Below are 14361 nucleotides of genomic sequence, written 5' to 3' on the forward strand. Positions count from 1 at the left end.
AATACAGAGTTTTGTCCTGGAACACAGATAAGTTACTTGGAAACCATATAATCTTTTTGGGTCTTGCTGTTAAATGTTTTAAAGTAGAACCAATGGCTAATTATCCCCTACCACTCAGCCGCAGCCTGGTCTTCCAGGAATCAGAGCTGTCTCCTCAACACAGAGTCTGTGAGCCTGTGCCTGAGCTTCTTCTCCATGCTCTATGGCTTAGACATTTTCTCAGGCCAGTAAACTGGAGCAATTTTAGGGTTTACCGTGTTTGTTTACTATCTCATGGATGACTTTTCTTCAAAAGACTGATGTCCACAATCTTGAAAATTGTTGTTTAATATATTTTATATTTGTATTTGTTGTTGTTGTTGTTGTTTGTTTGCTGCAGGCAGGAGGGTAACCCCAGTCCTTGTCACTTTATTTTGGCTAGAAGAATACATCCAGACAGTTTGTTCCTATGGATTTTGCTTCTTATTACGGGATTATTTTCCTATTTCTTTGTATGTCTGGTATTGTTAAATTTTCTGCTAGACATTGTGATTTACTTTGTTAGGTGATTGATATTTTTTGTATTCCTGTAAATATCCTTGAACTTTATTCTGGGACACAATTAAGTTACTTGGAAATAGTTTGCTTATCTTGCAAAGCTTGTTTTTAAGCTTTGTTAGGTGGAAGCAGAATAGGCTTTGAGGTTAATTTTGCCCCACTACTGGGGCAACATATTTCTCTAATCTGTAAATGAATGGCAAGGTTTTTCTTTCCGACTGATAGGAATGCAAGTTATCTCCTCTCATATGTTAAGTTCTGGATATCGTTCCCTCTAATCCTTAGAGTGATTCTTTCTGCAGCCTGGAATACTTTTCTCTCATACATTTACTTGTCAGTACTCAATTGAAGATTCTAAATAAACTATGTGTCACAAATCTCCAAGTTTTCTCTCTGAATCTTTTCCTTCTTGTTAGCATGCCATGGGAATATTACCTCCTTTGGTCTCCCAGACCCTCAGCTTTGTATGATCATCTCAGGGAAGTTTCTGGGAGCTACCTGGGTTCTCCCTCTCTGTACTACAACCTGGCAACTTTCTCCGGGCAGTGAACTGTGGCAATGTAGGAATAACTTGGTTTGTTTCCCCTCTCCCACGAATCACTCCACTGTACTATATCATGTCCAATGTCAAAAACAATTGCTTTTGCTTTTAATTTTTTCTCATGGCTTCATGTGAAAGAATAATCTTTTTTCTGTTATTCCATTTATGTCAGAAGCAGAGATCATACTTATAATTTAAAAATAAACTGGTGTATTCCTTAACCCACACCTCAATTTGTGTTTCTGTTTTCAGGATATAAAGCAGGCATATTAACATTCTCATTTCCCCAATTAAAGCCTTCACATTATTTGATTCCTAATAAAATTATAAAAGCTATGTCTTCAAGCATCTTTAACATTGTTAAGAAAGGTGAAGGACATAGGGAAAAGACAGAATGTTGATTTAATAGACTTCTATCTGATTCTAATTATCACTACTTACTATTTGTGTCTACGGGGAAGTTCCCGTATCTCTCTAAATTTCAGTAAATTGAGAATGGTAATAATGATACATGTCCAACCTATTCTACAGGCTGATCATGAGGACAAATTAGAATGCATACAGAAAAACACTGATAATTTGTAAGCATTTTACATATGTTAATATTTACCTTCATCAACCAAGACTAGTTTAAGTTACTTTTTCTCTTTCAATGCATTGATGTCTTTCAATTCTCTTTATTTTTCTAAAGACATACCTCTCCTTTGGACTCACTCCATATTTTCCTTTTCTTTCATATCCTAATGTCACTGAGTAGGTGTTTAAAACTCTGTTGAATAAGAAAGACCAGGAAAAAAATATATATCAGAACATGAGTCAGGAGGCCTGAGTTCCTGTCTCAGCTCTTCCATTCATGGCTAATAGATTTGAGATAAATTAGTCAATCATGCAGATCTTTAAACTTCTCATCCATGAAATGGAAATAACACCTTCTCTCCTTAACTTAAAGGTGAGGATCAACTATAAAAATAAATAGAATATAAATATTTATATATTAACACACACATATTATGTGCAAATTGGTATTATACAAGTTATTCTGTAACTATGCACTGTTCTATAATAAATTATACAATATTGTTCTATAATAATATAATAAACAAATGCTGTTAGTAATTCTAGTAACTGTAAGAAATACTTAAATAATTTTCTATACAGTTTTTAAGTACTTTCCCCAGCAGCATAACTAGTATTTTTTTTATCTAGAAGAGACAGAAAAATAGTGCCTATACTGTAGATAAAAGATAGTTATTACTTTTTCCAGGGTTTTTTATGTGGATGACAAATAAATGTCCACTATGTATAGTTTCTTGCTTAGAAATGTTAAAATTAAAATTTGTCCTCTCAGAGATCAGAGATTCTATCGTGTTTTCTTTTTCCAGAAATTTAACACTGGGCTCTAGCACAGTGCCAGGCAAATGCAGGCATTCAGTTAATATTTGTCATATTCATGTGGAGAGTATTATGGAGCTTATCTGGAATACCACAACAATTTCTCAACTTTGGGTTTGGATTTTTAAATTTTTAAATTGTATTTTAGTAAGTTGGTCCCATGCCTGAGAATTCCCTGATTTTAGAGTTATTACTCATTCACTTCCTCCTTTTTTTTTCTGTCTAATGAATCAAAGTTGTGGTGTGACACAATGGTTAGTGCTGTTTAACTTGGCACATTCTTAATTTTTAAACCATAAGACCTGGATTTGAATCTCAGCTTGACCTCTTACAAGCCATGTGGCCTGCTGTGAGTCACTAAGCCTCTCTATGTTTTTGTTACCTTCCTTTTAAACCAGCCTTCTTTCTTAAAGCAACTGAGATGAAATAAAACAGTAATTGTGGAAATTTGTTGTAGATTATAAAGCTGAATTAAGCTTTTAGGTTGTTTTATAGTCCTTCATTTATTCCTTTCATTAAAAATATCATTTATATAATTGGAGAGATAGAAAAGTCAACTGACAATTGTAAGACTGTGTCATGAGTGCAAGATATGGAAGTAGTAATGGCACCGGGCACGGAGGGGCAAAGAGTAAGAACACTCTATGAAGGGTCAGGAAGGGAGCCCCTGGGAACACACAGTCTAAGCTGAATCCTACAAACAAAGATACACAAGTAAAGAAGGAAAAGATCATCCTACAAAACAGAGAAGCAGTATGTGAATGCTTTAGAAGCAGGAAACATTATCAAGTAAACATTTTTGGTGGATGGTATTTGGGTTAAAGCAAGAGAAGTCAGGAAGTCTGTCTAGCTCTGTTACACACATTGTTGAAGGACATCAAAATGTGTGCATTAAAGCCCTTGAGAGTAGAAAAGATAAAATCTATACAAAGGAGCCAGCTGAGTGATAACAAATGCAATATGTAAACTCCAACCTGAAAGTTTGTTAACCAGTTGGTTTTCTACTTTATCTAATGGCAAAGATTATTTCTTTGACCAAACTTAATCAGATTCCTCTGAACCCTCTTTTTGACTAGGCCTTAACCTTGGCCTATGAGAACTGCAAATTCCTAGCCCATATGATGTTGTCTACCCCCTTTTTTGTACTGAGAGGCTTGAACAAATGTTACCACAGTTTATAATACCTCAAGAACATGTTCTTGATGACCCAGCCCCTGCTTAAGCTCCTGTCTAAAAAGCTCAATGCTACTTAAATAATTTACTGTTTACCTGACTGTAGACCCATGACCTCCCATTTCTTAGAGCATTTACTTTAGAAAACTTGCAATTGTAAATTAGCAAACACAAATGGCCTAACCACAATGACCAACCTCCCCTGCCACCCTTTGGTACTTTTCCTTTAGCACATGATATGGTTTGGGTCTGTGTCTCCACCACATCTCATGTTGTAGCTCCCATAATTCCCATGTATTGTGGGAGGGACCCAGTGGGAGATGACTGAATCATGTGTTGTTCTTGTGATCGTGAATAAGTCTCACAAGATCTGATGGTTATAGAAGTGGGAGTTTCCCTGCACAAGCTCTCTTTGCCTGCTGCCATCCATGGAGCAAGATGTGACTTGCTCCTTCTTGCCTTCCGCCATGATTGTGAAACCTTCCTAGTCATGTGGAACTGTAAATCCAATAAACATCTTTCTTTTCTAAATTGCCCAGTCTTGGGTATGTCTTTATCAGCAGCATGAAAATGGACTAATACAGTAAATTGGTACCAGGAGTGGGGTGTTTCTGAAAAGATATCCAAACCTGTGGAAGCAACTTTAGAACTTGGTAACAGGCAGAGGTTGGAACAGTTTGGATGGCCCAGAAGAAGACAGGAAAATGTGGGAAAGTTTGGAATTCCCTAGAGACTAGTTGAATGGGCTCGACAAAAATGCTGATAGTGATGTGAATGATAAGGTTCAGGCTGACATGCTCTCAGATGGAGATGAGGAACTTGTTGGGAACTGGAGCAAAGATGACTCTTGTTATGTTTTAACAAAGAGACTGGTGGCATTTTGCCCCACCTTAGAGATTCGTGGAACTTTAAACTTCAGAGAGATGATTTAGGGTGTTTGGCAGAAGAAATTTCTAAGCAGCAGAACATTCAAGAGATAACTTGGGTTATCACATAGCAGCCTGGCTATGTGATAAAAAAAAAAAGAAAATCCATTTTATGAGAAGAAATTCAAGCCAGTTGCAGAAATTTGCATAAGTAACAAGGAGCCTGATGTTAATCCCCAAGACAATGGGAAAATGTCTCCAAGGCATATCAGAGGCTTTTGTGGCAGCCCCTCCCATTACAGGCCCAGAGGTTTAAGATGAAAAACTGTTTCTATAGGCCAGGCTTAGGGTCTCTGTGCTGTGTGCAGTCTAGGGACTTGGTGCCCTGCATTGCAACCACTCCAGTGGCTGAAAGGGGCCATGGCTTAGGCTATGGCTTCCAAGGGTACAAGCCTCAAGCCTTGACAGCTTCCATGTGGTGTTGAACCTGTGAGTGCACAGAAGTCAAGAACTGAGGTTTGAAAACCTCTGCCTAGATTTCAGAAGATGTATGGAAATGCCTGGATACCCAGGCAGAAGTTTGCTGTAGGGGCAAGGTCCTCATGGAGAACCTCTGCTAGGGTAGTACAGAAGAGAAATGTGGAGTGGGAGCCCCCACGCAGAGTCCCTACTGGGGCACCACCTGGTGGAGCTGTTAGAAGAGAGCCATCATCCTCCAGACCCCAGAATAGCAGATCCACAGGAGCTTGCACCATATGCCTGGGAAAGCCACAAACACTCAATGCCAGCCTGTGAAGGCAGCTCGGAGGGAGGGTGTATCCTGCAAAGCCACAGAGGTAGAGTTGCCCAAGACCATGGGAACCCACCTCTTGCATCAGCATGATTTGATATGAGACATAGATTCAAAGAATATCATTTTGGAGCTTTAAGATTTGACTGCTCTACTGAATTTTGGATTTGCATGTGATCTGTAGCCCCTTTATTTTGGCCAATATCTCCCATTTGGATCAGCTGTATTGACACAATGTCTGTACCCCCATTGTATCTAGAAAGTAACTAACTTGCTTTTGATTTTACAGGATCATAGGTGGAAGGGACTTGGCTTGTCTCAAGGCGTGGACTTTTGAGTTAATGCTGAAATGAGATGAGACTTTGAGGCACTGTTGGGAAGGCGTGATCGGGTTTGAAATGTGAAGATATGAGATTTGGGAGGGGCCAGGGTGGAATAATGTAGTTTGGCTCCGTGTTCTCACACAAATCTCATCTTGTAGCTCCCATAATTCTCATGTGTTGTGAGAGACCTGGTGAAAGATGATTGAATCATGGAGGCAGGTCTTTTCTGTGATGTTCTCATGATAGTGAATGAGTCTCATGAGATCTGATTGTTTCAAAAATGGGAGTTTCTCTGCACAATCTCTCTTTGCCTGCTGCCATCCACATAAGATGTGACTTGCTCCTCCTTGCCTTCCACCATGATTGTGAGGCCCCCCCAGCCATGTGGAACTATAAGTCCAGTAAACCTCTTTCTTTTGTAAATTGCCCAGTCTCTGGTAGGTCTTTATCAGCAGGATGAAAACGAATGAATACAGCACACCTCAGCATTAAAAAAGCATCTTGCCTTTGGTTTTGGAAGAATTGAGCTTGGTTTATACTGGAGTTTATTTCTCTATTGGAATAGCCCAGATAAAGTGAGTCTTGACAGTTTTAATACATTTTCAGCTCTGTTTCTCTTTGACACTACTCTACAGGATCATAAGTTTAATGTAACGGTTACTTAAAGAGAAAGGAGCTTACATAAGACTGCATTCTCAACCATATAACTGTGTCTATACGTTTTTACACAGTTTGCTTATGAATGGGTCAATACATATGGTGAGTGTATTGTTTGCTAGGGCTGCCATCACAAAATACCACAGACTGGGTGACTTAAACAACATAAATTTATTACATTTTCACATTTCTGGAGATTGGAATTTCAAGATCAAAGTGATAGCAAGTTGGGTTTTCTCTGAAGCTTCCTTCTTGGTTTATAACAGGCAACTTCCCACTGTGTCTTCATGTGGTATTTCCTGTGTGTGTGCATCACTAGTCTCTCTTTTGTGTGTCCAAATTTCCTCTTCTAGTAAGGACATCAATCAATTTGGTCTAAGACGTAATCTTATAAGCTCATTTTAACTTCACCACTTTTACTTATCTCCAAATATAGGCACATCCTGAGGTAGTGGCATTTAAGGCTTCAACATATAAATTTTGGGCTGACAGAGTTTAGCTCTTAACGCTGAGTACCTGAGATACGTTAGTTACAGTTGTAGGTAATGTGGTTACTACAGTGTGTAGTGTTTAAGAGGTTGGGCTCTGGAGTTTGAATGCCTTTATTACATTGACTGTCATCTTTTGCAAGATCACTGCTTACAAGCTGTATGACCTTGGAAAAGTTATAGAATCTCATCAAACCTCAATTTCTTTACCTGTAAGAATAAAATGATACTTAATCTTTATATTTATTGCTGTACCTAACTGCATGAAAAGTGTTAGCAAATTTTATGTCTTTACAATTTTTTTTTTTTTTTTTTTTTTTGAGATGGAGTCTTTCTCTGTCACCCAGACTGGAGTACAGTGGTGTGATCTTGGCTCACTGCAAGCTCTGCCTCCCGGATTCAAGCCATTCTCCTGCCTCAGCCTCCCAAGTAGCTGTGACTACAGGCACCTGCCACCACGCCTGGCTAATTTTATTATTTTTAGTAGAGACGGGTTTTTTTTTTAGTACAGACAGAGTTTCACCATGTTAGACAGGATGGTCTTGATCTCCTGACCTCGTGATCTGCTTGCCTCAGCCTCCCAAAGTGCTGGGATTACAGGCGTGAGCCACCGCGCCCGGCCTGCAAGTTCTTTTATAAAGATAGATTATCTTTTTCTAACTTTGCTTATAAATCTAACAGTTTCATTCTTGCTTACTATAAACACACACACACACATTACACATATATAATTTGCAATGCTTTTTTGCTAAAATTAGGTAGACTCTTAGCTATTTCAGAATTAATTCGTTATGATTTATTGAAAGACTGTAGTTCCTCAAACCTCTGTTTTCTATTGTCAGGATAAATCCTAGGAGACTTTAAAATGCACTAAATTTTTAAATGATAAACAGTGTGGGGCCATGGGTCAGGGGTTCAATTAATATCAACTGTAGGGAGAAGCTGATTGTTGTTTGTAAAATAAAATATAAACCATATGAAAATGTTAGTACAATTAAAAATTAAACATTGAAACTCCTGTCTTCTTAATCCTAATCTAATAAAAGCAATAATTATGTCTATAAATAGCAGGGTCTATATACTTAGTAAACAAACAATGCCCATCCCATTCTATTATTAGATAAAATGAGATGCCTATCTCTATAGTTTCTTAGTCTTTCCAGACAAACAGAAAGGAATTCCCACAGAGGGAGTGAAGTTAGTTGACAATGGAACATTACCAGACAAGAAGGTGAGTAAAGGCTGTTTTCCAGTTAGTGTCTTTTACAAAGTAGAATATAGACATGTTAAATTGATGGGGGAAAATATTAGAATTATAGAAAAGGAAATTTAAAAATAAGCAAAATGAAAAAGAAATTATTTCATCTTTTAAGATATATTAGAATATATAAATTCTGCTCATGGTCGCAACATACCTCTTTCTGCCCAAGTGATTGTGTGTGTGTGTTTGTGTGTGTGTGCATACACAGGGCTGTATCTAGTTAAAGCACTATAATGTCTGGATTCTCTTTGAACTGTATAAAAGTCTGTGAGATGGCCATGGGGAAACTCAGAGAAATTAAAGTTATAAAAAGTGAGAAAGTGTCAAGGCTGAGATGACCATCCCAGCTAGCTCCTACTGCAGGTTTCTTTTGTGACACCAATTTTGGCAGGTAAAGAAAAGATAATAACACCTAATTGGCTGCCTCACAACACTGCATAAACAAATCAAAAGAGCTAATGAATGGCAGGTTGTTTTGAAAGCTGTGGAAGGTGATCTAATCATAAAAGAGTATAGTTATTTATTAACTCTTATGATCATCAAGGATCCCTCTGTATAGAAAAAGAGAAGACTTTAAGAATGATATGGTAACTTTATATTTTGGAAAAAACCTTTGTTTGTAGTAACATTACTGATCTGCAACAATTTTTATAATTTTCTCATTTCCTCCCCCCATATCAGTATCCTTCAGATTCTGGCCAACCTTATAAATGTGTAAAATTGTAAAGTTCATAGTTTTTATCATCTAAGCCCCCTCCTTTCTAATGAAAGGAAGAAAGTTTCTACATGTTTGATGAATAATTGAAAGAGTTAAAAACAAGTATGATATTTTGAGTTAGAAGAATACCCTGATAACCTAACTCTGACCCAAACCCGAGTTCTCCAAAACTTCATTCCCATTCATTTAAATTTAATATTCATGGTGATTTTCAGGAATGAGGAGTGATTAACAAAGCTTGTGATGAATCACCTCTGGATTTACAACATTCCTAAAATGAAATGGAGGAAAAGCCCTAATGAAATGAACCAGCTGATGGGTACTTCCAATTTGGGGGGTGCTCACTGAATCTTCTTTTTACTACTTTCTCCATTTGGAAAATGTATCAGTTTCAAACTTTTTATTTGTCATTTCAGAAACAGCTGGCATCACTGAGGAGCTCTTTTCCAGTAAGAAGGAAACCAATGTCTTCAATGTTTCCTCATAGTAGAGATTCCTAAGACAGGCAATCATCTTTTGGTTCTTCTGTTCCACCCTAGTACCACTTCCACTCCTGGGAATATTCTCCATTTGGGCTAGACTAGGGATCACTAGAGCATAATACACAGTCATTGATTCCATTTTAAGGCATCAAACTGTTTTACCATCAATAACAAAATATATGGTTGGGACATATTTAGTATGGTCTGACAGGGCAGATGAAAGATAAAAAATTAGTATTGATATGTTAATATTTAGAAGAGGCTTTTAGAGAAAGAGACAAAAAATCAATGCTGGTTGAAACAGAGCAATGGTTTTGGTAAGTTTTAACAGGTAATGTTTTGATTTGTTTAGGCATTATGGTTTAAAATACAATTAAAAGGGAAAAAGTGAACATATATCTTTGTAGTTTAATTTCACCTCAAAATGTGTTTGGGTAGTTATTCTACGCTGAGTAAATGTAAATCTATGGGTGAAATCCACCATCAACAGATGTTGACTTTTCTTGGTATCTTAAAAATTATCTAGTACAACCACATTATTATAATTATGTAAAAATGCAAGACCAGCTATCATTAACTATCAAGCTTATCACATAAACTTGATATTTGTTCTAAGCACCTCTCGCTCTCTCTCACACACACACATGCATTATATATATGATTTATCTCTAATCCTCTTTACACTAGTACAATGTAGGTGTTATTATTTTTATTTTACATATTAGGAAAATGAGGCTTAGAGAAAATAAGTGACTTGTCCAAGGCAACATGGCTAACAAGTCAAGATTTGGACCCAGATCTACCTTGCTTCAAAGCTGGGTTCATTTCTATCCCTACATAGTTGAAAAGACTACATAGAATAGAAACAGATTTCTGAAACCCTGTCTCATTCTCTTTCCATTAAGCTATGATGGACTTTGATTTTCTAACCTGTAACAGTCATGGAATTTGAACTCACTCTCCATGGTCAGTAATTTTACTATTCCATTGGAAAGGAGCCAAGTTACAACAATAGTGCAGACCTTGAAACCAATGATTATATATATATATATGTGTGTGTGTGTGTGTGTATATATATATATATATATATATATATATATATTTCTTTTTTTTAAGATGGAGTTTCGCTCTGTCATCCAAGCTGGAGTGCAGTGGCGTGATCTCGACTCACGCACCCTCTGCCTCCCAGGTTCAAGTGATTCTCCTGCCTCAGCCTCCAGAGTAGCTAGGACTACAGGTGTGCACCACCAAGCTCATCTAATTTTTGTATTTTGTATTTTAATAGAGACGGGGTTTCACCATCTTGGCCAGGATGGTCTCGATCTCCTGACCTCGTGATCCACCCGCCTCTGCCTCCTAAAGTGCTGGGATTACAGGTGTGATCCACTGTGCCTGGCCCAATGATTATATTTTTATAGGAAATAATTTCATGATAGAAAAAAGAAAGGATATATTATCTCACTGTGATAAATCTCATAATATTGGCATACTCCCTAAGTTGGGCAACCTTGATCAGTTTTCTGGAACCATCATAAAAAGGCCTTTAATTGATAAAATCTTGAACTTTTCTTCTATGGATGTGAAGACCCTGAGAAGTACTGGAATGAAACAGTTTGGCTCTGGTTTCAGTCATCTTCACATGTTTCTTCAGGTGCTTTCTTAAGCTATTAGGGCAAAATAAGCTGGTAGAAAAAAAGGTATTACCTGTAGGATGAAAGAAGGAATTAAGGAGAAGAAACTTTCTCTAGAAAAATATCACATTTACATATTTATAATTGTTAACAACTTTTTTCTTCATTTCTTTTTGGGATACTAAATAATGGGACGATACAGGAAGAAATCTAATTTAGAGAAAACTGAGCCAAATATTTCAAACAGTAATATGGGTAATCATGGTAATCACGGCCTATGGAAAGTTAAACTGAGTCTCCAGTGTTTATGATTATGATGTTTGGCTGGAATATAAAATAAGGCTCCAGAATATAAAATATCCTGCAGATTGAGAAGTTTTAAAAGTAGCTACATGCAAGTTTTATTTTTCCAGCGTTTCTGCCTTTTCTAATGTCTAAGAGTGAAGCGGTGTACAGAGAGGAAAGAATGCAGTATGTGTGGTTTGCTTGAAAGTGCTGGATGCCTCCTCTGCCTGCTCCAACTAAACTGTCTGCTTATGAGAAAGCCATTGCTCCTCTGAGTTCCTGCCTCCCCATATATTCAACATTAGAACTTTGCTAGGTTATGTTTTAGTCGTGTTCAACTCTAACATATATATGAGTCTGTGACACTGAACTCAGACACTTCAGAACATCTACAAATGAAAGGCACAGGAACCCTGGGTTTCTCTAGATGTGGAAATCTTTAAATCTATACCTGACTGGTAGGACAACCAATCTGTCTTCTTTTCCTCTCTCTTCCCACTTATGAAGAGAGTCCAGTCAAAAACATGTTTATCTACAAGGTAGTATATCTGGTATTTCTGAGAAATTCAGTTCTTATATAGGATTATAGAATATTCAACTTTGAGTAGGGTCTGTGGACTCAATCCATTGCGTTCTGGGGGAGGTACCGTGAAAGCACATTACTACTTTAGAAATAGATATTCTCTGTTCAAACTTGACACCCTGTTGGGATCCTAAAGGATAGAAGCTAAAGTGGTGTGGTATATGAGTCCCATGACCTTGAACAACTGGTTTTATGTGGGTGTCACCAGTGCTTTATAAAAGTAAACTGCATCTCCCCGAGTTCAGTCATACTGCACCAGCTGAGCAATGCACGGAGTGGACCTGTAGGCAACTTGCATCATCTTCAACATGAAGATAGCCACAGTGTCAGTGCTTCTGCCCTTGGCTCTTTGCCTCGTACAAGGTGAGCAATTTGTGTGTAATCTAAGCTTCTTGCCACACAACTCAAAGCCCTGGGGAAGGGACTTTTCTCCCCCTACTCCTGCCAAAAAACGTTTATGTATGTATATATAATCCTGAAATATCTTGCCAGACACAGAGTTCTGAAGATTTATATATGTGGCTTTATAAATTATGTTGTTATCTTTAGAAATGGCAAGTAGTTTGAGATCATCTGAATTTTTTAACCATGAGAAATTCTTCCATTAATTCTTTAATTCTGAAAACTGAATAGATTCTTCTTCATCTTCCTCTTACTAAATGTATCAATTCATAGTACATATACTTATCTACATAATAGACATTTAAAACTTAATTGTAAATAATATATGTATTTTAATGTTATAGGCATAAATGAAATATTTTTTAAAATTCAGTCATCTGTTCTTATTTTAAAGCAATAGAATCTTCTAGCTTATTTTAGTCTTGTGTTTTCAAGTGCTAAATGGGTTGAAAGCATTTCTTCCAAAGAGTGAGGGACTTTTGTGGGAGGTGGAGGGCAGATTTTTATATTTGCTATTTAACCCTAGGAGAACACAAATTTCCTAGACTTATGTTGCTCTGAAACATTAAAATTTTAAAAAAGAGAAACTCAGAGATAATCTGAAATCATATACAAATAATGCCCACTTTCCTAAAATAAGTGTGTAGGTACAAAAGAGCCTATATTAATGAGAGAGTATAATAGCCTGTGATCTTAATCTTACCTTCTGTCAGATCTCTAACTTTTGTAGCTGTAATAAGGAGGTAGAGCTGCCAGAATTTAGAAAATTAAATTGTATGTATATATCCTATAAATGTAATCCTATATTATAGTTTCAGTTGAAACTATAATATGGTTTCAAAATTATATTATAATTGGTACAGTATTTTGCATGTATGTTATGTTGCAATTTTAAAAGGGAGGCTGCCATTTATTGCTCCAAAAGGACCTTTTGAAGATGAGTGATTTTGATGGGGTTAGAATTCACATAAATATTATTTTCCAAAGTAATTGTAACTTTCTGAGTGATTAGACCATTGTGAGTATATATACTAATCTCCTGGTCCAGCGCCCTTCTTTTATTTGCCATGGTAAATCTTAATGTGTTCAAAAACAATTTGTGGTTTTACAACATATTGTCATTAAAGCAATCAGGACACTACATTAAATGAATTGTTTTGTTTATTAAATATTGTACATTTCCTTAACTTTGGTTTCTATATTTTCATCCCAGATGCTGCCAGTGAGAATGAAGATCAGGTTAGTCCTGCTTTTTCTGTTCATTGAATTCATTCCAAGATTCCCAAAGAAAAATGGTTTGTGGCCAACACCTTCATGTTAATAATACAAACATATTATACTGGTAGGTGCTAATAGCTTTTGTTAAAAACACAGAAACAGACTTTTATGAATCAAGACATGAATCTTTCTCTCTCTCTCTCTCCCCTTCTTCCTCTCTCTCTCTCTCTCTCTCTCTCTCATACACACACACACACACATGCACACACACACAGACACACACACGTCCAACGTATTAATGATGATGGATATCTGCAAGAGGCAATTTATCATGTTAAATGAGCACTTTAACATTTCATAAACAAAAAATAAATCAACTGGAAAACTACTGTTGTTCCATTTAACATCTGAACAAGCCATGATACACCACATAGGAAGCTAAAATAAATTTTCTAGTAATCATTATGCAAAAGAGGGTGCTCTGTATCTTGAATATAGTTAGTGTATATAGTTCATCTAATAAATATTTATTGAGCATCTATTAGATGTCAGACCCTGTTTGAGATGCTGGTGATATTTTTAAGTAAACAAAATAAATGAAATTCCTGCCCTGAAAAATTACATTTTAGTGTAGGAAGACAGACAAATTTATAACTAGCTTAGCAAAACATATGGTACATTAAATAATGACAAATGTTAGGAGAAAAATAAATCAGGAGGCATAATAGGATACCAAAGAATGGAGGTGGTATCCATTCTCATAAGGATAATCAGGGAAGTTCTCTCTGGAGAGACAGTATTAAAATAGGGATCTGAAGGTCATAAGGGAATGAACCATGAAGGTATTTGCAGTTTACAGCAGACCAGACAGAAGCACCTGTGAGCACAGAGGCCCTGATGCAAGAAGGTGCTTTACCAACTCTTAAAACTCTTTTGTTTGATAAATTAAAAAATAATTTTCTACTAAAAGTTAAATTTTTTCATCTATTTGAAAGAGAAGATGACCAATTACTC

At 36.6% G+C, this 14361-nt stretch overlaps 1 protein-coding gene across 3 annotated transcripts in view; it reads left to right on the top strand.

Moving 5' to 3' along the window:
- The first annotated feature begins 11962 nt into the window (after positions 1-11962).
- SPINK5 (serine peptidase inhibitor, Kazal type 5) overlaps positions 11963-14361 on the top strand; it is an 81213-nt gene continuing 78814 nt past the window's right edge. For all 3 annotated transcript variants that reach the window (XM_010383366.2, XM_010383368.2, XM_030927914.1), the window contains exons 1-2: positions 11963-12090; positions 13343-13368. In XM_010383366.2, coding sequence (XP_010381668.1) covers positions 12036-12090; positions 13343-13368 — 81 coding nt within the window. In that variant the 5' untranslated portion in view covers positions 11963-12035. The remainder of the gene's footprint in view (positions 12091-13342; positions 13369-14361) is intronic.

Source organism: Rhinopithecus roxellana, chromosome 3 (assembly GCF_007565055.1).
Source record: "Rhinopithecus roxellana isolate Shanxi Qingling chromosome 3, ASM756505v1, whole genome shotgun sequence".
NCBI lineage: Eukaryota > Metazoa > Chordata > Mammalia > Primates > Cercopithecidae > Rhinopithecus > Rhinopithecus roxellana.